Source organism: Falco punctatus (assembly GCF_963210335.1).
Source record: "Falco punctatus genome assembly, chromosome: 8".
In the NCBI taxonomy this organism is placed as follows: Eukaryota; Metazoa; Chordata; class Aves; order Falconiformes; family Falconidae; genus Falco; species Falco punctatus.
In genome coordinates, this window is record NC_137588.1 from 19,493,807 (window position 1) to 19,520,760 (window position 26,954).

Below are 26,954 nucleotides of genomic sequence, written 5' to 3' on the forward strand. Positions count from 1 at the left end.
AACCAAAGCTCTCCTCTAATTGCAGAGCTATGCTTAACATCTTGGGACATTTTTATGCTCTGTGCAAAACAGCGGTCCTGTGAATTAGTAATAAAGCAACTGCAGAATTCAAGTTTAGCGTTGTGCTGACTCAGCTGCTTTGCTTCTGTAGCCCAAGAGGTGCTGCTCATCCTAAGGGTCAGTCCCAGCACTGCACTGTGCTGCGTGGGCGAGCCTCAGGTCACTGCATCTCTTCAATACATTAATATTCTTCTTACAGGCTTATAGTGATCAAATTTTAAAAATCCAGAGACCACCATTTTTTTTGCTTACAAAAACTCAGAGGAATAAATTGTACAAAATCTAAGAACCAAAGAGCAAGGGTGAGTCAGAGCTTCAAAACAGAGGTGCTGTTTCTTGCTGCAAAGTTTCAGCTTGACTTTCTGCAATTCTGTTTCTCAGCAGCAGGAGCAGAGTCAGTGTGAAAAAACTGAGAGCGAAGCAGTGTCATAACTTAGTTTTTAAGCTAAAATTTGACAAACTGGGGTGTTTTATGGGCTCTATAAATGTATGCATTATACTTTTGTGTGTGGCCATGCAGTTTCTGGGTCGTGCTCTATGATCCCTTTTCTGATGGCTCCTAAAGGATGTGTGTGCTCTACAACATCATGAGTAGACAACTACAAGATGCTTGCATTAAGCTTCAAGCCAGTTCTGACTGAGTTTGGCCTATTCCAGAAGCTTGTCCTGAGCTTCTGTGTGGCTTCCAATGCCATTTTCTAGACCATCCTGGTAACTGCCCTGGGGGCTCTAGGGCTTGTTCAACAGTAGCATTAAATGCTGAGCTCACCAGTGTGCAGCTGTGTACCTAATTTCCACTCCTGTCCTGCTGAGAAAGCCCTTCAGTACCAGAAGAGGTGACTAGCTAGTGTGCAGCTGGTGACTACAAGTACATCAGAGGATGCCATCCTTCTGGAAGATGGGATAGGGAAAGAGGGGGCACCCAGTACCTTTCTCTCCCTTACCTCCTTGCAAATAGTGTGTGCAGGGAGGATTTGGAGAGGCTGAATGTGTCCGTGGGTCGCGGCTTCCCATTGGAAAACTGAAGTTTTGAGTATTACCTTGCTTCCTCTCTGTTCCCACCAATTCTTTAAGAATCTGATCTAAACCAACCCAGTTAAAATGAAAAAAAAAAAAAAAAAAAAAGTAGAACAGACTAGCACAAGCATGCAGAAGGCAATCACTTAACTGACAGGAGGGAGGTAGACAAGTTACAGCATTTGCAAAAATACTGCTTTTTGGAGAAAACACTTCATAGACCAGCTGTCTCCCTGCATTCAGATCTGAGCTGCCTTAAGGAATTAATTTAAAAGTCTGATATCAAACCAAACTTTATTCTGCCTGCTCCAGAAACTTTCCTGTGGCACATGGAGTGCTGAGGAGACTCATGGCGCATTATCCAGTTTGCTTTGGCCTCTTATCAAAGCAGTGCAGGGAGCAGAATTTCTCTTTCTGGTTTTAATCAGTTGAAAGAGTTAAAATCTTGGTGAAACAGCTTAATGGCACAGTTATGCTAGAGACAACTGCAGCTGTGAAAAGACTGTGTTAAGAAACAGGATGGTTGTGGTCTGCTGTAAGAAATAATTTTCCTGTTGACTATATTTTTTAAACAGGAAGCTGAAGAACAAAGCAGCATTAGTCTTGGTGCTTTTAATAGGCTTCAGATTTCAAATATTGCATTTAGGATAAGCAGATCAGGAAAGGATAAGGCAGCATTTTGTGTAACGACTGAAGGCTAGAAATATGGAGGACAGGAATATAACGATTCAGGCAGAAGCTGGTGCTTCTCTGGAGACACTGTAAGATGCGCAGTAACGCACCGCAGGGCCGATGAGAGCACGCCTGCCTGTTTGCAGGACTTCAAGAATGTGTGTGTTTGCACAGCACTGCGTAGGCTTGGCTTCGCAGTTTCCTCTTTGTCAGTAAGTCTGTCCGTCCGCCAGCTTCCCCCCTGCTCTGCTTGCTCTTTTGCAGCAACCGGAAAGAGAAACAGTTTCTGCAGCACAGAAGAAAAAAACCTACAAACACCAGAGGCTGTGGTGGTGCCTCATGACACTTTGAACTCCGTGGTTTTTTCTAGATAGACAGCCAGAGGCAGGGGTGATACGTCAGGCTCCTTTCCAAGCCCTTTTCTCCCCTAAAGATTTTAGATAAATCCATTAAAGTCTTATTTCAGAAAAGCTTTCTTCTGTGAAAGGCAGATCAGCAATTTTTATTTTCTGTGGGGGAGGGTGGTGGTTATAGCTGTAATTCTTTTGAAGCATGAGCATCTGATGAGATAAATCTGTACTTCTAATGTGTTTTTTTTCTCACACACGTATCATGGGTCATCTCAGAGCCATTACAGACTTTGTCGGTGGTGACTCACTGCAAATGCCATTTTGTTCCATTCAGAACATTTTCCTAATGCTTATTTAAACTGTAAAGGGTACAGTACCTAGCATGAAGTTGATCTAGTAGATACTGTGCTCTTTGTTATCTTTGGTTTCATCAAAAACAGTGAAGTGGCTTCACAAAGCGAGAGCCGTGTATTCTTGTAAATAACTGCCCTGGGGACCTCAGCCATCAGCCTGGGGTTGTCTGGAGAATAACCCTGGTTCCTGCTCCCACCGTGTTCACCAGTCTTGTGCAAGCATTATATGAATGGTGGCAAATCACTGTTACTAAAGCTGGCTCAGGTGGATGGGCAAGAGCAAAGCACATGCCAAAATGCCATAGCACCATTAGAAAAGCCCTGGAGCCTCTGATAGGCACCAGCCAGCGCGCGGTGTGCCAAAATGCCACAAAAAGCCCTTTTGACTTGAAAAGAATTCCTCGGTGCTTGTCCTTTCTAGTTTTTTTTTATTTAATATTTTCATTGCGAAGAAGTTCTGCATCTCAGGTGGGAGCCTCTTAGGCTTGCCCTAAGTTGGAAGTTCTGTTTGGGGTAGGGAAAAGCGGGAGCCTGGTCCCCGGCAGGGAAGCTCGGGAAGGCTGAGCTGTGGCAGCCAGGCTTTTCCTCTGCCAGGCTGCCTGTTTGCTCTTCCTCTTCTGGGAAACTGCACAGAGAATGACTCTGTGTGCTGCTCCTGAGGAGGAGGAAGGTGTGTTCAGAGGTAATGTTGGAGCCTGGAGCCTTCAGAGCAAGCAGGGAGAAAGGAAGAAGCATGAGTTTTTCCAAGAGCCCTACCATTCTGCCCTACCCATAACAGTGCGTGTAGAGGGGCAGGGGGGAATCCTCCAGCAATTTAAGGGCTTTAAAAGGTCAACTTGTTTTTCTGAGTATGATCTTAAAGAGATGATGCTTTCTTTAAGAAAGGATTGATGGGTATAGCTGCGGGATTATCCTGAAGTACCTCCACAGGAACAAAATCTTTGGATTAGAGTTCAGTTTTGTTACTGCATTTTTGTGCATTGCCATAGCAATGCATGGATTATGTATGTGTGCAAAACTGGATGTGTATGTCTGTGAGTTTGTATGGCAATGAAGATCATGTAGCAAGCCCCCATTTAAGGATGCAGCTGGTTTCCATATAATGAAACATGAAGCACTTTTTACAGGTTAGACTTAGAAAATGTAGCAGATACACCTGTTAGCTGCAAGGATGTTTTTTAACTGAGTAGAGATTTATTAAGATTTATTAATTTCTGGGCCTTATGTGTTTCTGTGTTTTGCTGTGCAGGTTTCTTAGCAAGATCAGACAGAGCTCAGCCTTTCACCATGCCTGTGCCTCCCCCTCCAGCTCCCCCTCCACCCCCGACACTGGCCTTGGTAAGTTTTACAGGAGGTAAATGCACCATATACACTGTCCTCTGTCACTGCTTGTCGTGTGGAACACGATGTCCAGAGCCATTGAGGTGTGGATGAGGGTATGCGTGGTATTTGGGAAAAACTCTCTGACATTTTGTTTACGGTTGATGATTGATCCGGCAAGAGGGACCATCACTTCCACTCCCTTGCAGTGCGCGTACGGATTTCACTAGTCACATAGACTCTCCATCCTCCTCTTCATCCCACACTGGTGGTTTAATCTGGTGTAGGGATCCTGGGTGGAGAGGCACAGCTCCTCAACAGCTTGTCTAAGTCAGGGCAATTGAAGTCTTGCCCTCCACTTGGCTTTCTCCAGCCACATACTCCCACCTTCTCCCTCATTCTACTCTAGTACATACATGACCTGAGCTGGAAAAAAATCAATCCTGTTGTTTCAGTTTGGTATGAGTAGTTCTTAGCCAGCACAGCTCCCTCAGCCAGCCTGTGGTGTCAGAGCACAGGATGCCCTGCTGGCACAGCATGGTGGGGGAGACTACATCAAACCTGACTTTAAGTCAGGCTAAACTGGAATAGAGCTTGTGCTGTGTTTGCACCCCAGCAGTCCCATCACCTCACTAACAAGAAATAAAAGGCTTCTTGAAATGCTGTTGTAAAGTACTCAGTATTTTCATAGCAAAACTCTAGGTGATCACAACCTACCTGATACACAGGTAGGGTGGGCTGTGCTTCTGAAGAATCTTTCCCTCATTGTCCACCCCAGGTGAGAAAAAGACTCTGTGCTTGGTCCCTCCATGCCAACTCTCACCACCTTTCAGGAAATTTCCATAACACTGATCTGATAAGTTAGAAAGTTTTTCAGAAATCACCATTTCTTAGAAGACATAATTATATGTGTGTATGTGTGTATGTGTGTGTGCGCACACGCATATATGTGTATGCAGTCTTTTTTGGTTTGGATTTTTTGGGTTTTTTCCTTGAAAAACTGTCACCAAAACATAATCTGAAAAGAGAACCATCGAGACAAACTCACGCATCTAAAGGTTTTACTGGGTCCTGTTTTAAGAGGTCTATATTATTTAAGTGGTGATTGCCATTTTGAAGTTTTTCTATCGAAACTAAAATGGTAGATAAAGCTCCATCTTTCTTCTGATTTATCCAGAATTTGCATATTAGGCGTTTTCACTAGAACTTTCAAGAATGTCCACCTTTTTGTGTAATCAAGTTACGCGTCTAGTCTGGTTTTGTTTGTTCTCAAAAATGGCAATTTGCCACAGATGTGCCTTGGCTTTAAAAAATCAGAGACTCTAAATCTTGAGTTAAAAAAATGTGAATTCACATAAGTGTTCTGTTTCCAGTGAACAGCATGGGTTAGAATAGCAGCAGTGTTTGGGGCCTCAAGTCATTAACAAGACCGGCTACCTGTAACATCATTCACAAAACCAGACATGGCATGCTACACACTCCAGTGTTGTTAAAACAGAAACTGAAGTCTCAAGTAACTACCATATTGGAGCAAAACTTTGTCTATGTTGCCGCCTCCTATTTGATTTTATTTTGCAGGCAAATACTGAAAAGCCATCACTAAGCAGGTCAGAACAAGCAGGGCGAAATGCTCTACTATCTGATATTACCAAAGGAAAAAAGCTGAAGAAGACGGTTACTAATGACAGAAGCGCTCCAATTCTAGACAGTAAGTATGATTGTGCATGTTGGAGTTTCTGTATGTGTGAATGGTTCTACGTATCTAAATGTAAAAAATGATTTTATGTATCATAAGATGAACTGTCATGGGAGAAGCAGGTAAAATCAAAAGCCAGAAGTTGGCATGCATAAAAATAAATTGTTCATCATGGATTAAGTCAGCTGAGAAATCAAGTACTGCTTATGAAATGTGTTAATTTGTTTGCTTACTCTCATAAAGCAGTTCATTTTCTCATTTGCTTAAATCAGAAAACTGTGCAAACCCTACTAGGAGCTCTGCTGAGGAGCTGCAGCAGACGAGGCAAACAAAACCCCCGTCAGGACTGAGGAGAGCACAGAGCATAAAGTAGAATTTCAGACTCTACTTTTGCATAAACAGTATAAAAATAAAGACACCCCTGGAATGACACCATCGGCTTATTAATGGCCCCAGTACGGCCTAAAGCAAAACCAGAGCCAGGACCCACAGCCCCGCCTGTGTGTCACTGCTGCATGCCGCGTTGCCACTCCTGGAGTGACTCGGGTGCTACCTTCTTGGCTAAGCCCTGTCGCTCAGCCTACCTGGAGATGCTGTGGCACGAGGCAGCGGCTCCACTTACCTGAATGGAGACAAGGTCTCTGTCCAGCTGTGCTGCTGCTGTGTCACACTGTGCATCTTGGCAGGTGCAAGAGAGGGCTGGAAAAGCCTGTGTAGCAAAAGTATTGGGAAGACAGAACAGAAACAGCAGAGGAGCAAGGATGGAGGGCCTGCGGTGTCAGAGGAACAGCGATTATTGCCTCAGGAGAGAAGACACTTCTACAGACTGATTAGCAAACGTGACACAACACAGTCCAGGTCTGGCCATGCAATTAAAGGCTGGACTGTGATAGGAACGCGATGAGGAAAGAAGGAAATGCCCAAAGGAGTGTGACCAAATAAGAGTAATTAAAAAAATAGATACAGTTCTACAAGTCAGCCAGGTACTTAGTTTTTAAACACTCGAGTATTATCTCCGAAAGCGAAGTTACATGTTCTAGGTATTGTAATGAGCTGGACAAAAGCATTGAGGAGATTAAAGGAGGGGTAAACAGTAAGATAAAAATGATGCAGCCTATTATCTTGCTTACATGAATTAACAAATCATGATGAAAGACTAAACCGTAGTAGCAGCATTTCTCCAGAGGTTCACGCCCTGTGTGAGTCAGAGCTGAACTGAGCTAACATGCTTAAGAAAAGAGAAGGATGATATGAAACATTCACCCATGAATACATTCTTCCTCCTTTTTTCTGGGTGAGATTATTAGAAGTGTTTTTCATCCACAGGTTGTAATTACTTTAAAGTCAGTGAAATTTTTATCCACCCAAAGTTGTGGAAATGGAGATGCCAAGAAATTAAGCAATTGATCCTCAGCCTCCAAGAAATTAAGCAATTGGTCCTCAGCCGTGTAGCCCGTCATCTGAGAACTGATGTCCACAGGTATCCCAACCTGTGGGCCCGCTCATTTTTCAGTGATGCTCTGAACAGGGCTTTTCCCTTTATTTGTAGTTGTCGAAACACTTTAATTTTACTTTTAGCATCATCTTGGTGTTCTCACAGCAGAAACGTTGACATTAGAGAGAAATGGGAGAGGAAGGGGGGGAGCAGCTGATAACATAATTCCTGCCTGTTGGAAAAATCGGCAGCTAATGATCCTGTCACTGCATTTCTGGACCTACAGGGAAGCCATCAGAAATGGAATCTCTTTCCCCACTAGGCTTTAAGTAAGTAGATATGTTGCAACGTCATCAATAGTGACAGAATTCAATCCCAAAAGTGACCACCAGAGACACCTCCATGAGGAAGGACACCTGTCTTCCTTCTTCCTTCCTCGTTTTCCATGAGATTACCCTGTCTCTCAGTTTGCTTACGGAAAAGTGGAAGGGAAGGATAAAAGAGCAAAGGTATGAAGAAACGGGAAGCAGCTACAACGATGCTAACAAAGACAATGTGATATCCTCAGAGGTCCCATCCATGCTAAGTTCCAAATTCTCCATAGTGACTGTTGCTCTGCTTTCCAGTCCGGAGCAGGCTAAAGGAAAGCGGTGGCTTAATAAAACACAGTGGCTGTGTTTATTGCACCACCTCTTCCATGGTGCAATAGTGGCGGTAATGGTAGCTGTGATGATCCAGCCTGAAAAAGGACTTGTGTGTTTTGAAAGCTTGTCCATGCTTCCCCAGCTGCAAGCATTGCTCTAGTGAGATGACTTTGCAGGAGCAGTCTTGCTTCTTCGCCTAACATGGGGGATTTTTTTCCCAACAGAACCCAAAGGACCTGGTGGAGGTAGTGGTGGTAGCTTTGGAGGAGGTGGCAGCGGCAGCGGTTTTGGTGGCGGCAGTGGTGGAAGCTTTGGTGGTGGTGGGCCACCTGGCCTTGGAGGCCTTTTTCAAGCAGGAATGCCAAAGCTCAGATCTACTGCGAGTCGAGATGCCGGTAAGAAAGACTTTGCAGTTCCAGTAAGAAAAAGTAAATGACATTGCTTAAAACGTTCATAGCACTGCAATAAATTACCTACTGGGTTTGAAAAAGTCTTGAGATTTCTTAGGCTCTTAGGAAATGTAATTTTCAGTTTGAATCTCATTTTATGAGGGAAAAGTGAGACTGTTCTTCCTACCCATCCTCCTAGTTATTGATGAAAACTAAAGATCTCAGCAGTGTTGAATTGCTACCTGCAAAGTACAGGCAGGCAGGCAGACTAGGTCCTGCCTTAGCTGTGAGTGTGCAGGACCAGAGGAGAACATAAAAGGATTCCAGGTTAATTTTCCCTTGTGCACCAGGGAAGAGGATCTACTTTCCAAATGGAAAGCACACCTGCGTCAGCTCCACAACAGCGTGATTTACCACTTAGGGAGTGTGTGAGGCATCCCAGCTGACTGGTGTACACACTGCGGTTGGAGGCTTGTCTGGGGAAGGCACTATTCTGGCTGGCAAAACAGCTACCCAAAGCCTCGTCGTGTCCCTTGAAATGAAGACTGGGGGGCAATGAGTTTTGTAAGGTTAAGGATGTATGGTGTCACGCTTGTTGAAGTAGGACTGGGCAGTGGGGGTTGTAAGGTGTTATGAACCTTAGATATTTTGTAGAGCAACCTAATTTTTCAGCTCATCTGTGCAAAACAGTCCTCAGAGCTGTATTTTATACTGTGTCACAGTCTACTTTGGGAACTTGTGTTAATACAAAAGTTCCTGGCATCGCAGAACAGCACTTCCTCAACTGGCTGCCTTCTTCCTCACCTGCACCAGCCCATCCCTAGGTAACAGCTACTAGAAAGGGCTGGAAAGAGCCTTTTGCCAGACTGTTGGATACCATTTGAAAGCCAAGACTTCTTTGCTTTCAGGTTGATGGTATCACATGCTTGCTCCTCACTGTTCCCCCCCTGCGTTACCGCTTGCTGCGCGGTGGCTGCACCAGTTGCGTTCCCTTTCGGCCACTCTGGCCTCGCTCAAGTTGTCCCTGACGAGCGCTGCGGGGAGGTAGCCTGCCTCTCTGGAGTGGCTCCCCGGTGCTGTCAAAGTCGCCGCTGGCTGTTCCTGGGTGCCAAGTCCCCAAGGCTGGCGTGGCCCTGCGGGGCCGACCCCCTTGGCGTTGGCGGCACCCCGGGACGCAGCCCGTTGGGATGGCGCCGGGCGAAGCCCCTGCCCGCTGGATGCTGATGCCCGCTCCTGTGCCCGCAGATGCCGGGGGAGGCCGCCCGCCCGTCCTGCCGCCCGGAGGCCGCTCCGCAGCCGCCAAGCCCTTCTCCCCGCCGAGCGGCCCGCCGCGCTTCCCGGGGTCGCCCGCGGGGCCGCGGACCGCCGCGCCCGAGCCGCAGAGGAGCCGCATGCCGCCGCCGAGGCCCGACGTCGGCTCCAAGCCCGAGGCCGTGCCGCCGCCGGTGCCCAGCACCCCCCGGCCCATCGCCTCCAGCCTGCACAACAGGGGGTCGCCGCCGGTGCCGGCCGTGAGCCGGCAGCCCAGCCTGGGGCCCTCGCCCCCGCCGTTCCCGGGCAGCCGGAGCGCGGGGCCGGCCGGGTCCCTCCGGCAGCCCGGCCCCGGCGCCGCGCCGCCCTTCGCCGGCCGGCCGCCGCTGCCGCCCACCCCGGGCCGGCCGGCGGAGGACAAGCCGCCGCCCCCGCCGCCCCCCGCCGGGCACAGGCCGCCCGCCGCCCGGGAGGCGGCTCTGCCCCCGCCGCCGCCGCAGAACAGCAAGCCGCCCGTGCCCGCCGTCCCCCGGCCCGGCCTCGGCGCCCCGGCGCCCCCGCCGCCCCCCAGCAGGCCGGGGCCGCCCCCCGTCCCGCCCGTCCCCGGCGGCAGCGACGAGATGCCGCGGCTGCCCCAGCGGAACCTCTCGCTGGGGTCCTCCTCGGCGCCCGGCGGCGGGGGGGGGCGCTCCGGGCCCCTGCCCCCCCCGCCCAGCGAGAGGCCCCCGCCGCCCGTCAGAGACCCCCCCAGCCGCTCAGGTAGGGAAGCCGGGGCGGCGCTGGAAGGTGTGGGGAGGGGGTGGGCGAGGGTCCTGGGCTGGGCGGGCGCGGGGCAGGAGGCGCGGTCGGACGGGGCGGCGGTTCCCGACGGGAAGGGGGAGCTCTCGGTGTGCGGCCGTGCCCCTGGGGAGTGCCGCCCCGCGGCCGTCCTGCCCCGGCAGCCCCCACCTGCAGCCGGGAGGGGGGTCTGCGGGCGCCCCGGTGGCCGGAGGCGCAGCGCGGCCCCACTCCTGCCCGCGGGTCTCGGCCACGTTCCCCACGAGCGGCGCGGCCGCAGAGGTCGCAGGCTCTGGTGGAAGGAGCAGGTTTATGGGGTTCTGGCAGGTGACAGCACTCACCTTCCCGAGTCACCGGCAGCCCGCTCCTGAGCGGGGGTTTGCAGGATCCGACCTTCCGCGTGTTGGGAGGCACGAACGCTTACAGCCAAGCGCAAATTATTTTAATAAAAAACCTAGCTAGCAGCTGTTAAACATAATGGCAGTCCTTGCAGTGTGACTAACTGTTGTTACTTGCCATATGCAGATTTCAAATAAGGCTAAAAATAGAATTGTCTGCTTTGAGTTATTTCAAAATATGGATTGTCCCCTGTGACAGCTACTGTTCATAACTTTTAAGAGCTGCGCATCATAACTTCGCTGTCTTACTACCTGATGGTTTTCCCTTTGGAGATGAGAGAATTTAGGCACAAGCAGCCAGGCTCTGTAACGTCAGGAAGAGAGAAGCATTGCACAGAAGGCAATGCTGGGAAGCTCCACAGAGTTGCCTTTCACTTCATCCTTTGGAATAAAAATACGGAATCATCTCAGACTCGCCCGGTCCTGGACAATAAAGATGGATGGATGTCGTGGGAGCTCCCACAGGCAACAGCCATCCACGTTGCTTTCCAGCTCCTGGATCTCCTATAGCACAGCACCTGCAGCAGCCATGAGGCTACAGAAAATACCTGGCCCCGAAACCATGCTTTGTGGAGCTGGTCGCCAGCCCAAAGGATAGTACAATGCCAGCGCAGCCTGTAGTAAATAAATCAGAGAAATCTTGTCACGATTGACTGGAAGCATGGATCTAAGTTGCAGACAGCATGTGCAATTATTCAGACACTTCCAAGAACTTCTTCCATGATGGCCTCTGCTTCCACCAGTGCATCCCTGGTTGGCTCTTTTCAGAGGCAGATGGTTTTAGGAACTCTGCACCACCTTTCTGCTGGCTTAATAAGTAGAAGGAAGTTGTAGCAATAAATTACAAACATAAGTACTCGTATTCTGCAGCGGTTCAATATAGATGATGGTGATTAGGTAGGTTTAGAGAGTGAGAGCAAGCAAAACTATTCTGAAAGTTGCTAAATGCTTCTCATTCTTAGAAACTGTTCCCTGAAGGCAAGCTTCAGTGATTTGTAAGAAAAAGAGGGGGAGAAGACCACAAAAAGTACAGCATGTTTCTTGAAGCATGTTTCGGTGCATGTTGCTGGAGACACAATATCTGCTGCTCCTTTGTTCAAAATGCATGTCTGTAGCTAGATTTCATCAGGACGAGGAAGCATGTAATAAAAATGATGATAACTGTCAGTTGCCCAAGTGTGCCAAACTGAGGTGGTGAGACCTTTGAACATGCATAGCCCTCCACACCCTTTGCTTCTCGTCATGTCCTAACCATGGGTACCTCTCTTCCCAGCAGCAGCAGCTTTCTTGCCTTTATTTACTGACTTCTCACAGAGAAGCACCCTTCCCCTGCCCTCGGGACAGCCCTGGTCCTGTGTTACATGGGCAGTGCCCTCATATTTGACCTGTTGGGTCACTGCAGCAGTTACTCAGATAGACAGTGGGAATGCCAGTCTACATGTGAGGTCTGTTTCCAGTTTAGCTGGAGGTGGGTATGCTCCAACTACTGAAAAACCTGGCGTAGAGCACACATGTTTATAAATGAGTGAGCTGATGCCGTGCTGCTTAACGCTACCACTCTTGGGTTGAATTCTCCCGTGCAGCACTGCAGACCTCAGCTGTGACACCCAGAGAGAAGCACTCCCATGGGGAAAGAGCCTCTGAGGGTAGCAGAGCTCTTCTGCTACATGTCCTCTTGCCTTGCAACGGTACATGGAAAGGAAATAGGCTATGGTTCGGACCGCCACAGTACCCTGAATTCCAGCTGTAACTTCTGCTTGTTGTGGCCAGCATAATTCAGAGTGGTTTAAAAGTGGCTTCAAGGACCAGCACCTCTACAGAGGCTTCTGTATCTGAGGGAAATGGAAATGTGGGCATTGAGGTGTATTTATACTTAGATATACCACACTCCCCTGTTCTCTACTCTTCAAATCACCAACTGAGCCCTGGAGAGCAGGGAGGTGGGTGCTGAGGGCAATTCCCCCTCAGGGTGGAGGGTCCAAAGCTGATGCACCCTCTCTGGTTTGTTAGTGGGAGGCTGTGGGATGCAGGCAGCAGCTTCTCAGTGCAAATGTCATTTGTGTGTTTACCTCTTGTCTTGCTCCAGGCCCCCTCCCACCACCTCCTCCCATAAGCAGGAATGGAAGCACTTCGAGGGCTTTGCCTGCTGCTCCCCAGCTGCCCTCCCGGGCAGGGCTGGACAGCCAGAGGGGTGGACCACGACCGCCGCTTCCCCCTGACCGGCCAGGCTCAGCAGCACCACCGCCACCACCACCGCCTTCATCAGCTCTCAGAAACGGCTTCCAGGATCCAGGTGATGGTAAGTCGCCCTCCCAGTTGTTTGTCTTTCATAGAGACCATATAGCAACTTTTAGCCTCAATACATCAAAAAAGGTTTGGGATAGAGGCTTTGGTTCTAGTGCGGACCTTTGATTTCTGACCAGCAGAGGTGTCATTTGGGTCTTGGTTAACCCTGCCAAGTAAGAACAGAGTAAATATGCTATACATAGAGCAGAACTGCAAAACTGTGAATACAGTCTCCAAAATAACTCTTTGAAAAACAGCCTGAAAAGAGGAAAAGTATTCACTGTGTTCTTCTTTGCTACAATACAGAAATAGGCCTAAGGAGATTGTTTGACTCTTAATATGAATTCAAAGCATAGCTATCCTAAGACTTTTTGGAGGTCAGAACAAGTTAGATGGTGACTCAAAAGCTGAAAAACAGGTGAGGGAAGAGATTATCAGAACACTGCTGAAAATGTCAAGTATCTCCCTTTTTGCTAGTGTTTATGGGAGAGGTGAGGTCCAAGACCACTGTGTCTTAAAGATTTATTGTGCTTTTTGTTTTAATTGTTTTCTATTTACAAAGGGCAGATGAATCTTTCAGTTAATTATGGGAGGCCAAAATTGGTATTTCTGACGTTTATAAGGTTAGAAAAGCAAGCAGAAAGTAAAACAGTAACTCATGCTTTTGAAGCACTTTCACACATCAGATAAGGCAGGTGGGTCTCAGGCACGTGGGTCTCAGGCACGTTTTTTCCTACACAAGTCATTTGCAGGGTTCAGAACCTGCAGCTCCTTTACACACGGGTTTCTAATTGCAGCCATTGCGAGTAAATGTAGAAAAACTGGATCCCAGTAAATAACCATGTGTACAACAGCCAGGCAAAACTTACTCAGCTGTTCATTACATTATGCAATAAAATATAACAATATTGCAAGAAAGTTATGGTTGCAAAGTCTTGAAGCAACCAAGTGAAGAAATGACAAAGTTTAAGATAGCCCACACTTTCTTCCTTGGGCCTTTGTTCAAGTTCATGTGCAGAACAGAGCTCCATAAACATTTCCTGTTACTTCAGTAAGAAACTTACCAGCTTGCTTTATTCTTTAGACTCAGTAAGTACATCGATAGGGCACTGTAGTCTCAAGAGATACAATTTCAACTGATGTATTTTTCCATTTTTTTTATACTAGCTACATACAAGTTTCTCTGTCGTCATAACGTTTTTCATAATGGTCCCAAATTTTCTTTTTCCTGTATAAAAACTATGAGAGAAAACCCACCACTTATAGGTCATTGTGCTTTTAATGATGCGTTTGAGCTCCATATATCAACAAAGAATGAATATTAAGAAAATTCTATACCCAGGAACAAAATACTGTCCTGAAATAGGAGACGCTAGGCATTTCTGGTAATGATTATATATGTATATGTGTGTTTGTGTTAAAAAAGCAGTTCTGTTATACACGGAAGGAAACATATCACTTATTTCAGTGGAATTACAGCTATTTTCCTGATCTGTGATTGTGCATTAAATTGGCTAAAGTGATCAGTTAGTAAGAATTTTCATTCTCAAACTAACTTAAAGCATCTTCTTCCCTAACTTCTCAATAGGATGTACATTCAATACTCAGCTATGTAAGCATTTCGCAATATAAAACTTGTATTAAACATGATTTAATGTCAATTTACTTTCCTGAAGCTATGTCACAAAACTAACGAGTAAATTGCATGTGATTTCTTTCAGATGAGTGGGAAAGCAGATTTTCTTTTCATCCTATATCTGATTTGCCACCTCCAGAGCCATATGTACCCATGAACAGAAGTTATCCCAGTAAACTAGCAAGAAATGAAAGCAGAGGTAAGTTTGTTCCACTTCTGCTGTTGGAATTTCACCGTATCGTCCTAAAAACAGTGTGGATAGGGAAAAGACTGGATGCTGAAGTTTTGAAGCAGCTCAGACTAACAGCCTGATCACCTTTCCCCACCAGACAGAAAAAGCTAAATGCAGGTTTGTGGGCACAAGCCTTCTTAAACTTGTACTTGAGGGGAGAATTGTTTGGTTTTGAAGTTAGAACATATATTGTAAGAGCCCACCTCTGCCATTATAGTCATCCCGTCTGCTACAGGCAGCCAGAACCACAGAATCCCCCAGGACTTCCTCCTCAGTTCCATCTAAATTAACGCACAACTCATTTATTCTTGTGCCAACATCATCCTTGAGTTTAGTTATCCTCCCTCCTTGCTGTATTAAACCCCTAGTATTTTTTAAGACAACAGTCGTATCCTCCCCTCAGCTTTTGTTTTGCTGGGCTGATTAAATCAGGATGTACTACACTCTGCTTCCAAGCTGTGTTCTCTGATCGTCAGGGTTGCTTCTGTATACATTTCAGTTTGATTTTGTCTTTTCCAATCAGTGTTACGTGCTGTTCCGGTTTAGGTCTCAACTGTGTCTTCTACAGCAACATAAATGTTTCCTGTCTTCAGTAGTGGTATTTTGCCTGATACGCCCGAGAATCATTTTACTTCTTTCACAACCAGTGATATTGGTGGCTCACAGTTATCCTGTCATCATCTGTACACTCAGATGTTTCTCTCTCTTTCCCGTTTCCAAATGATGAGGTTTTGGTTTGGAGCAGAAATTCCTGTTAGTCTCTGACCCTTCATTTGCCCTGTTAGCTTTCATCCCGTTTGTATTACTCCACAAAGAAAGGCTGAGTAGTAATATGTGCATTTTTTATGTTTCCTTTCTTGAGTTTGCAGTGAAAATCTTCATATAGGGAAAAACATGAAGAGCTTTGAAATGCTACTGTATTCAGAGCTTGCCACTTTCATTGAAATTTGCATGTGTTGCAAGTAATGCTGAGGTGTGTGTTCACACAAAATAGTAAGGCTAACGAGAGCTATCAATCTGTTTTGAGAAGGAGACAAAGGACTGAAATACATATGCCTTCCAGACATTTGGGGGTAGCATTAGCTAAAAACTTTATTTTACACCGTTTGACGTTCTGGTGTTGGTTAATAAACTAACTGGAAACTCTACAAGGATTTTTTAGTAAAATGGCTAGGCAAGAAAATGAGTGGATCTTCACCAATTACTGAGTTAATGGCTTGGATGTAAACTCCCACTTTAAAAGACACCAGGAGGAATAACACAAAAAATTTTGTTCTTTTTTAGGTGGCTCTGGCCGAAAAGAAAGAGGTGCCCCCCCGCTTCCGCCTATACCGAGGTGAAATGGGTTCTGGCCCATCCTTGGACGACGTCTGTTTTCAAGTTTCCTTCAACTCAGCTTTCCTGTCCACATCATTGGAAAGTTGTCTGTTTTGCTTTATTTCCACTTTTGGCTTGTCAGCTGGAACAAACTTCAGTCTCTATTACAGAAGTAATAGATTCAGCTTACGAACTATAGTTGCTCAAAGCTATAAATTTTATTTGCTTATGCTGCAGGCTGTCATGAAAGGCATGTTGTGGACCATACACAACATACGTGCATCACGCTTACCGTGTCCAGCCCTGTCCCGCTGAGAGGTCCACGAGAGGTCTAGCTTTGAATTTAATGAGAGCTGGAACAAAACTGTTTCATTCACTTTGGGTGCAGTGGCTGTATTATTTGAATGATAAAGTACAATCTATTTTTTGTTTAAAAAACAGGGAAAACTGTGTAGCCAGGAGTCCCCTGGGTCCTTCTTTGCATGCCTAACTTGGCCCATCTGCTTCTGCAGGCCATAGGCCTACTACATGGTGACCAAGAGTTCATCTTAAACCTTTTCACTTCAGCAAATCTTATTTTAAACAATAGTTATCACATCTTGTCCCCGAGGATAAAGTGTGTCTGGCCTTGTTTTTATCTGCAGAGAATCTTCCAAAGAAAAGCTGAAGTGAAGAATTCAGCAGCATAAAAATATCTTTTATTTTTATCCCTCTCTCCTTGTTTCTTTAATAGTGTTATGCTTTTAGTCACCTAATTCTTTCCTACTCTGATGTGGACCAACCCTGTCATCCATGTCCTGGATTATCCCTCTACCTGGGACTATATGCGAAGAGTCCTCAGAAAGCCGTCTGGGTGCAAATGCAGCCATTATTGTAGTTGCAGGCTCCTTCTGTAAAGTATCGCTAACACCAGTGCTCCACAGACTGCTTTCCAGTTGTTTCTTTGGTTGAACCCGTTAAATGATGGGGTTTGACTTAAAAAGCTTTCTGGGGCTTCGGTCACAAGTCTCGGAGAGATTGTCTTTGACTTGCGTTACGGTAGAGCAGCTGAGGTCAAAAATGTGGGTAAGTGAAAGCCCTTTGGTGTAGTGAATGAGGTCTGGGGTTTGTGTGTTCAAATGGGAGCAATACCATAAGTTTGGAGCATCAGCTCCAAAATTTGCTCTCCACACTGGTTCAAGAGAAATGGGAAGATTTGGCCTTCCGAGTTTACCACAAAGCCTGTCCTTTCAAACCTTGCTGAGAGGAGACGCCACAGAGAGCTGCAAGGCTTACGCTGATAGAAGAGAGAGTGAAGTCTTCTAACATTGTGACAATTGGTTAATACGTTTAATAGCTCTTTAATTTTGTGTATGAGAAAAGAGTTCATTGTATGAGTGCATTTTAAAAATAGGTCTAAATGCATATAAAATGCCTTTGGAAATCAGAGGAAGATTGTAATTATGGATTGGAAATATTGCTGAATGACAGTTCTTTGTTAATTGGACTTTTGAAAGCTAGCTCTGAAAAATTTCTGCTCCGTCTCCCCAACGGTTTCTGTTTCTTCGCCAGACTCCTTGGGATCCTTGTCAACCTGTATGAGCAGTCGTGCTTCACAGGGTGTTGCTCAAAACCCTTCCCCCTGCCACCCACCCCACCCCCCAAAAAAAACCCCAAACCAAAACAAAAAAAGAAAACAAACCAAAAAAACCCACAAAACCCAAAAAACTAGTCATGTAGGTTAAGAAAATGTTTCTCTAGCATGGAAGACATGATCCTAAGTATGCTCTGCAGCTAGAATGAGGTCAGTCTTGAAAATGTAGGGAATTTAGCTGAAGGGAGTCTGGACTGCACTGAAGTGTGTGTGCATAGGGCTTTCTGCTGTCAGTGGGTGTGGGGGGGCAGACCCCCTTTCTGCCTGGCAGCCTGGACAGTCACAGGGATGAGACAGAGTTGGATTTGGCCAGATCCAAGTTAATTTGGCCTTTTTGATGTTTGTTTACAAAGTCTTGTTAGCTGTGATAGGATTTGATTATATACCTGGTTTTTACATTTTTATATCTAATGACCTATTTTAAGTTACTATTTATGGTCTTGAACCTGCAATTAAATGCGCAGGCGCAGGGATGTATCTACATCTAATTGCAGGATCATGGCTGTAAGAGTTTCTTAAGATAGTAGTGGGACCTCCATGTGACAGGTGCACCTTGGGATCAAACCTAGCGCAATACTGAATTTTTATATGTATTTTGTGGATGTCACTTAAAGTGCCTATCTCTTTGGGATATTATTATGTGAATAGAAGTCCAAATAAAATTTTTAGGATAATAACTTAAAGGATAAATTATTGTATTCATGTTTTTAAACTGAAGCACTTAAAAACTTTCTAAAGAACATTTTGAATTTCAGAATACAATATTTTCCAGTACCTTGACCTGCCAAATCCTTATTAATATCCAAATAGCTATGCAGCCAAAAAAAAACCCCAAAACCCAAAATCTCCAGAAACTACACCTTTTTGTAACTTACCTGCTTCTAGTATGACTCTCTTACTTTGAGTAAGTCAATAAAAATGCTGCACATTGTTCTGCCAACTCCCTGCATCATTGAAAATATCCTATATTTGATCTTTTGAGCAAGGTTTTCTGACTGGAAATTCCGGACCACTACCAAAGACTTAGCAAACCAGCTTCAGTCTCACTTTAAAATGTGCTGTGTGAAGGCCCTTCGTCAACAAGCTGGGAAACCTGAGCTATTTGGATTTTAGCACTTCTTTGTACTACAGAAACCACTCCAGAATGGATGTTTGGCATGTATGTAAAATAGCTTAACAATGCAGAAAGAGGGTTTTTTTCACCTAACAACTTTACTATTTATATCTTTTGCCATAAAAGTCCCTAGGTATATTCCAGAACAATGCAGCATTTTATCATTCAATACATTGCTTCATGTATCAGTAGCTATTTACAATATGATCAGTATTAAAGTATTTATTTCACTATGAACTGTTAAAAACGAAGAATACAAAGCAGATCTAATCAATGGTGCCTTATGACTTCTTTAGTCAACTTTTCTGTGTCTCACTAAAATAATTAATAGGCATTGCTCTTCCAAACCCTAGTGTAAATAGTGTCGACAGTAGCTTTACACAGTGTTTGAGGCAAGTCCTGCTGTTGTAATGTGCTCAGTCTGCTAACGTCAGAGTGAGCTCAGCGTATGGTGAGACTGTTGAATCAGTCTTTAGGCGAGGTGTAAGTGAGCACTGGTTAGCCTCACAATCAATTGTTGGTATTGCTCTGGAAAATTTAACCCTTTCCCAAAACCAGTGTCTCACACTGCTGTCCATACAGCCCAGCTGACTTTGGTGTGGTTGCATAGCTTATTAGAGGACTAAATTATGATTCACTGCTTGCATGTAAGATTTACTGGGTTTGTTTCAATGGCATTGTATTATAAACCTACACACCTCAAACTATCTTTTTATGTCATCACTAAGACTCGTGTTGCGTGACAATGGCCACAGCTGTTCATTTCTGTTTAATTCAAGTCAGTAAATGGGAATAACTTGTACCACATGAAAATAATTTCTGCTCAATATTTTTGGAAGCACATGTTATGTCTGTTACGACCAGCCATTGGGAGAAGGGGTCACGGTGATTAGTGTTCATAATTGCTAAAGGGAACTCAGCTTGTGATTCAGGAAGCATGTATTTCTGTAAATGAATTGCATCTTAAATAAGGTTGTAAAGTTCTTGTTTAGAAGCCGGCATTTCCCAACACTAAAAGAATCATAAATTTTTTTTTTTTTTTTCCTGTAAGGCTGAACTATCCAAGAAGTTCCTTAAATTGTCACTTTAAAAACTGGACAGTAGTTTCTACTTGCAGCAACAACTGTTTACATGTTACTTGTAGAAGTAGGTCTCTGTTGGAGCAGAGGATGAGGGAACTGATTGTGCTTCACGTATATTGTAACACAACAATTTTCTGTGCAGAAGTATGGAGATGGAAAGGGTACTTTTTTCCTTGGAAGCAAAGAATGGAGTTGAATGATCAAACTGGGATTATTTCAAGCAGAATGTCAAATGTCACGAGACCTAGAGAGGGCCCCTCAGCCACAGGACACCAGAAAGGAGAAGATGGCTCAAGGAAATAAAAACCAATTGGCTGAATGTTGCTATCAATACTAGAGTACAAATTACAATATAAAATGTGCATGTATGTACCATCATGTCGCAATAGTGTCTCACAGTCAGGTGCGAACAACCTGTTATGGCGGTACATTGACTCTATAACATACTGTATGAACTTTAATATTTCAAATGGTATTCACCGGAAAATAAGGAGAATCTCTTACCTAAGATAACACATTAAATGTAGCTAATTCATGGAATGGTTCTTCATGTACATTGGGAGAAAACGAGGATCTTGTAGCCTGTTACGTGGAAGTGTCTGGACCATTCAGTTGAAATGTAAACCTGGAGCACTGGCAAAAAGAGGAGCGTTGCAGTTAGCAGAAGCAGGGCACGTGTGTATGTTCTCAGTAAGTGCATATGCAGCAGGTAGGTAGACAGGCTAAAAGAAAAAAATGGAAACTGCATGTCTTAAAAACGGGAGTAACCCTTCAGTATGTTGCCATTTTTGAAATACAGTTTCTCTGTGATAAATGTTCGTTAGTGTAAACTAATGCATGCAAAGGAAGACATCAAAATTTGGACTTCCAAAGCCACACGAAACTATGAAAGAGATAAACATAACTTAAAACATAGGCTGAGCAGAAAGTGACATGTGTTTATCAGATGCTTAAAGTCTGAGCTTTTTATAAAATGTTAATCTAGTTCTGTGAATATTTTTTTGCTTAACATTTATTTTGTGTGTGATTTTGTTCTCCTTATTTTTCTGTCCTATGCCAAATAAATTTTACTTTTATTTAATTGGTGGGTGCGGACTGTTAGATTGAGAACAACTATGGTTGCTTCCTTGACAGAAACACACATTAGCTTTAGCAGGAGCGTTAACAGTTGAGCCTGGCAGGAGCTGGGGCAGGTTGTTCTCCTCCCCTCCCACCTGCCATTGCACAGCAGCACAGCAGGAATGCTCAGAGGACTTTGGGCCTCGATACGGTGAACTTTAGACACCTGCAGATAAGGAGAAATAATGGCTTTAGTTTCGGATAAAGAATGATTGAAAGCTGTGGTCAGTGATGCTGTACTTGTAGATGGCTTTTGTGTGAGCAATGGGCATTGGCTGTTGGCAAGGCAAGCTAGGCACTTGCCACAGGGAGATGACATGGAACATCACTAGCTAAGCACAGATTTTTGTTCCTCTTATCTCCACTCACTAGGCAGAAGGCTGCCAGAGAATATCAGACAAATGAAACCCTCCTTTTGACTTTGAAGGCCTGTTCTTGATCTTGGAGGTTAACCTTTTTAGGTAATTTGGACCAGGTTCATCACAGAAAGCCCTTTGATAAAAGTCCAGATTCAGGCTAAACTTCCAGCTTCTCCTCAGAAATTAGAAAGGTCATTTACAACCTGAGCTAAAAAGCTCTATGCTGTAACTCTTCAATCTTGCAAAGACTTAAGCAGCAGGTTTGCTCTTACACAGATGGTGGATCCTTTGACATCTATGGGAACTGCTTGTTGATACATTAATTTTACAGATTGACTGGGACAGAGATCTTGACTTTCTTAAAAGGCCACAGACACTCATGGCTCAGATGTAGCCTTGAAGCCCACCAGTCCTGGTGTCTGGGCTCTATAAATAGAAGAGCCATGATGGAGGGCAGAGGCTAGGAGTTCGTGAGCCGTGAAGGAGCTGGTTCAGCAGGCTGAGACACCTTTGTTTGCAGATCTTAGTGGCCTAGCCTTGAACAAGAACTCAGAGGTATGAATCTAATTATCAGCTAGTTAGGACTGTCTATCTCACATTTAACCAAAGGAAACACAGTTCTTGCTGGTTTTCAAGAGGTTAAATGACTTCTTTGACTGCGAAGAGGGAACTGAACTGAGCGTGCTGTGACCTAGTCATAACCACAACATAGTCCTTCCTCCGTTTAACTAAAAAAAAATGCTGTTGCTTTAAACAAACCCACAGACCACACTGTAAAACAGTTCTGACTGCTCCCTGCAGTTGCAGGAAGGCTCACGTGTTGCACACAGCACACACAAAAATACCCAGCTCCTTTGATCATGGTTCAACAGTTTCCAGTGACTTTCCTGCCCTGTATGCACAGGCTGTTCCCTCCTGCCCTCTCACCTAGTTTGACACTGTTTCACATTGAAAATAGTAAATTTGGTCCTACCCAGTTACCGATTTGGGGGCTAAATACTGGCCCATACATCTCTGTACAATGATTAATGTATTATTTTGTTTAACTAATAAAATAGATCAAGAGCCTTCAGGATTTGTTTTTCTCTGGCTAATAGCAAGTATAACGAGCAATTCTTAACAGCTGTTCCTGCTGTCTTAAGAGTTACCCTGATACGTAACATGACGTAAGCTTGAGTCAAAGTTTCATTTTCTGTTATGCTGTTAGAGGTCCTATACGTTTTATTTAAACATAATGAAACTGTGTGGTTTACCCTTTAAAAAGAGCTCATCCTGTTCACTTGTTGAATAAAATCCTCTATAATCCTCCTTAAAAGTTCATACTTACTCTGCCAAGCTGTGAGGGTCTGGTGCATACAGTGGCATGCCATCTTTAAAATCAAGGAATTGTTTTTCATAAGCAAGAATGTTTCTCCCCATAGACATTAACTTTTACCTACAAACAGAGCTGTGCCTGGGCTCCCCACCCTCTTTCAAATATATCACAATAAAAATTTTACAGACCACATGGGGGCCTCGGTAACCTTTTTTGTACCCTACTGGTATTATGCCTTTGGGGTATCCGTGCTGCTCGGTCTACATGTGTTTGCACAAATACGGACTGCTAATCAAAAACTTTGGTGAAGCCTAAAAGTAAACAGGATGGCACTTCACCTCCACACTGTAGATATTGCAGCAGCACTGGGAATAAAAAGTTATATGAATAGTTTCTGTTAGTAATGTGAGCTAGCAAAAGCCTCTGAATACACAGGTTACTTCCACTGACTAATGTACAGGTCTTAGAAAGACACTTCTGAGCTGAATGATTGTTTCACCTTGTAGTTCTTTGGTACTTGAATTCATCAATAATAACTTGTCTTTCTGTAACTCCTGAAAGCGTTCCTCCAAGAATTTATAAGTGCTGCCATAAGTTGCAGAAGATGCTCATCTGATGTCTCCCTCCTATTGCCTTTCTCGTGCCTAGGAAGTCTCCTGATACAAGCTTCGTTAGTCCAGTCATCTGCATCCTAGCAATGTAAGCGCACCCTTCTTATGTATCAAACCCATAGTAAGCAGGTCTGCTATCACTTCCCAAAATGAAGCAAAACTGCTTGCTATGTGTCTTACAGCCCCCAAAGGCTGTAAGGTGGCATCTCAATGTAGAAGAAAACACCTCAATCGTGTTAAACTTTCAGCTTCAATGGTCAAAACTCTCTGGGCAAGACTGCACAATGGATTCCTTCTATAATGGATGGGAAAATCCATCTGAATTTTTCAACTGTTTAGATCAAGAAAAAAAAAGGGGGAAAGAAAAAGAAAGCTACGGGTCTATTCTGTTCTTTCACAGCTGATGGAAACAGGCAATTAAATGTTAAAATTTTTATACTTACAGATCTTCATTTCAACAGAATTAGGTAGGACACAGTCATTTGAAACCATAATGATCCTGCACACTTTTGCTATTTCCTGCATTGGCAATCAGGCTCTTAGCCCATCTAAAAATTTCAACAGCAGTCCAAATACAGAAATAATCCTGAGGAAAAGATGACTGACACAAAAATACTTTGATGAAAACACAGAGAATAAATTGGATAGCTGCTGCTAACACTACCTGTGTCTGACATCAATCTGTCTACTGAACAAAAACATCAGTTCAGATAATCACTTCTTCAATCTTAAAACACATATTTATGGCTTAAGATATATATGACTTCTGCAGAAGCTACATTCAAAATGTAAAATTGAAATCTATCATGAATGTTCTCTGCAATATTGCCAAGTTTTCTACTCCACCATAATAGGGCACTTCTAATTTCCATAATTTTTCCTCTCTGTTTTTAGCATTCTTTTTTTCTGCCTCAAATAAAAAAAGAATCCTGGGGTTTAACCTACATAAATACCTTTCTCATTTTGAGAATGGGACTGCTCTCATTACTTAATTTTTTGCTAGAATACAGCAGAAAACTCTGCCTAAGCACCTCTAAGGTGAAGGCAGGCAGAGAGGCTGAGGACAGAGGGGCTGCTGGTTGCTCTTCAACCTTCCTCTTGCTCAAACAGGAACCGCTGATCTCTCCCTGCAGCCAGGGCAGGGCTTTATCACTGTGTATCTCCCTTTTCAAAACCATTCCCTTCCCAACAATGACCACTTTGGCTACCTTTTGCATTTACCTGTGTGCAAAATTGTTTGGCTCCAAGCTTGTGTGAACACTATATGTGATAAGGTGCATAACCAATTCCCTTCTGAAAAAGTTCTTATGTTCATGCAAAGACGGCTGTTTAGCCAGTTCTTTATCTCGTATTCTACGCAACTTGAAGCAAGCATTCACGTACACAGGGCTGTGAAAATTGCTCTTTCCTGTCCTTCTTCATTCTAGCAGAAATTTTAGTAAATCCAGAGTTAGTGGTGAGCCCTCATGGGCCCCGTTGAGCAGCAGAGCCCATGCAACTGAAGGCTGAGCACTCCCAAGAGAGCAAAAGACAGCTGAAGTGCTCAGAGCGCTTCTGAAGAGATCAAGGTGAAGGCTGTGGGTGAAAGTCTAGGCTTAAAACCCAGTCTCTGTCATATGTGTGTTGATGCTGGAACTAGCATACCTTGTAAATAATGTCCATTGCGCTGTTTGTCAGACTGCAGAGCCTGAACGCCAGCCCTTGCTGCAGACCGCTCAAATCCTCCCACTGAGGGCTTTTTCCCTCCCTATTGAAAACAGAAACTTTCATTTCTGCTATTTGGCCAGGAGCTTGGGTTACTTATGAAACCCAGGAAGCTTTGTTTGAAAACATACAGATACCCTGTTCATTTCCTCTAAATATATAGCTTATTCTCCTCAACTGTGCCTGCAGGACTGCTGCTGCACCTTTATCCAAATGCCTATTAACCATGGGGTTGGTGTGTTTGCTCCAGATTATTACTGATGTAAAAATAAAAATCCCGCTGTGTGCTTTAAGAGAATTACTACATACCCTTTATGCCAGGACCTTAATTCCTCCCTCTCGTACACCTACTGGCAACTTGTCTAGCAGGGTAGGAAATTGTAAATCCATTTTTTAGCTGCAAACTTTTCTAATATAAACCCAAGTACAAGCATGCATCAGAAAATGAGAAACCTTGTGTATTTGTGGTTGGTTTTAACTAAACAGGTGGGAATAGTTATGATGCACCTCCAGCCTAGGAATTCCACTTTGTGCTGAGAAATACTCTGCCTCTGATGCAAGAGAAGCCTTGTATCCTGTAAGTTATCTAAACTTTGCGTTTGAGGGAAGGAGAGGCTTGATACATTATAGAAGAGCATGTTAGACAGTCAATTAACAGCAAGGACCTTCCCTGTAATCATCACTGGGAAATTTTATTCTGAACACTTAATTCTGGGGATCTCTTGTTTTATTATTTAACCAGATTTTATTCCTCCCCCTATTGTCATATAAAAATTATTTATTTTTATTAAAGGCTCTAGTTTCCACAGCAGATAACAATTACAAGTCCAAATGGCATAGTTTGCCAAGCCCTGCTGAAGTACATGGGTGGTATGAGGGCTTCCCTGATGCCAGGGGCATTGCTCACCAGCTTCAGCCGGATAAAGGCATCAGCCCTGAGCAGCAGGTGTGGGCGCAGGGCTGCAAGCACTGACTCAGTTGCAGCAGCTCATTTCAAAACCACCTTTGCTCAGTAAGCGCTGTGAGCTAACCAGCTTGCCCACGAATCTCCTGTTCTTCCTCATCCCGCTCACTGCTGGCTTTGAATCCCAGGCTCCTTGGGGAGTTGCGCGACTGCCTCCGGGTAGCAGCCGGTTCCAATGAGCCCCACGGGATAGCGTGCCCAGGGGGGCACCCCTGGCTCCATCCAGTCATTCTGCGCTGCCCAGCCAGGACAGCATCTTCGATGTCACTGTCAAAACTTGGGGATTATGCCAACTAGAAATGTTTCACTACTTCTTCATTGCTTGTATGATAAGCAATTGATCAGCTGCAGTCCTAGTATTAACTATTGACTATTTTGATTGCATGGTTTCAGCTACGAGCATATGGCAATGTATAGTTCATCATTTTAGGAACACTACACACTGTTTCACTGTTGGCACAGCGGCATGTTCGCTCCAGATGTATCCAGCCTGATCTTCCATGCAGTTACAACTCTAGGGTAAGTAAAATTCCAGTATTGGCATAAAAATGATGGAACAGAATCACATGTCTGACTCTGCTTCAGTTCAACCAAAAGCAGCGTGCTATTAGACCTAAACAAATAAAGTCTTCAACAAATAAAGTTTAACTGCAGCTGGTGAAGAAGTAAAAATTAAAAGAAAACACCTTTTTTATTGAAGATGTCAGGTGGAAGTAACGGATAGTTGTAAGAAAGCCACACTGACAGTGTTGCAGTCTTAAAACCAGTATTTACTCAAATATTTAACAGAAGAAATAAATTCCTTTGTATTGTGAGTCAAAGAAACAGAAAACACAATCAGTCTGGGAATCTATAGGAGATTAAAATATTGGCTATGAATTAATTGAAATGCAAAACTGCTGAACATAACCAGGAAAAGGTATGAGGAACAAACAATGTCAAGGAAGAATCTGTAGGTTACAGAGCGAGAAATATGAAAAAAGTATAGGTACAGTAGCTTTATGCAGAATTCAGGAACAAGGGGGTGTATTAATATGGTCCTGTGACAAAGTAATAGAAACGATTGAATGCTATAGCAGTGGTGAAATGAAGAACTAAATGAACAAAAACTACTGGATTTCTGCTAAAGGTGACAATACACTGCAATCAATACATTTGGTATGTTTAATGTTTAAACTGTGTTAGTGTAAGTAATAAATGGTGGTTTGAAAGATGGTGGG

The 26,954-nt window shown here is 44.3% G+C and overlaps 1 protein-coding gene across 5 annotated transcripts in view; it reads left to right on the forward strand.

The window, feature by feature from the left end:
* The window catches only part of WIPF1 (WAS/WASL interacting protein family member 1), a 57,395-nt gene extending 36,652 nt beyond the window's left edge, over positions 1-20,743 (forward strand). For all 5 annotated transcript variants that reach the window (XM_080400537.1, XM_080400540.1, XM_080400538.1 and 2 more), the window contains 7 exons: positions 3,702-3,790; positions 5,351-5,480; positions 7,772-7,942; positions 9,182-9,946; positions 12,449-12,661; positions 14,370-14,483; positions 15,801-20,743. In XM_080400537.1, coding sequence (XP_080256663.1) covers positions 3,702-3,790; positions 5,351-5,480; positions 7,772-7,942; positions 9,182-9,946; positions 12,449-12,661; positions 14,370-14,483; positions 15,801-15,856 — 1,538 coding nt within the window. In that variant the 3' untranslated portion in view covers positions 15,857-20,743. The remainder of the gene's footprint in view (positions 1-3,701; positions 3,791-5,350; positions 5,481-7,771; positions 7,943-9,181; positions 9,947-12,448; positions 12,662-14,369; positions 14,484-15,800) is intronic.
* Positions 20,744-26,954: the final 6,211 nt, after the last annotated feature.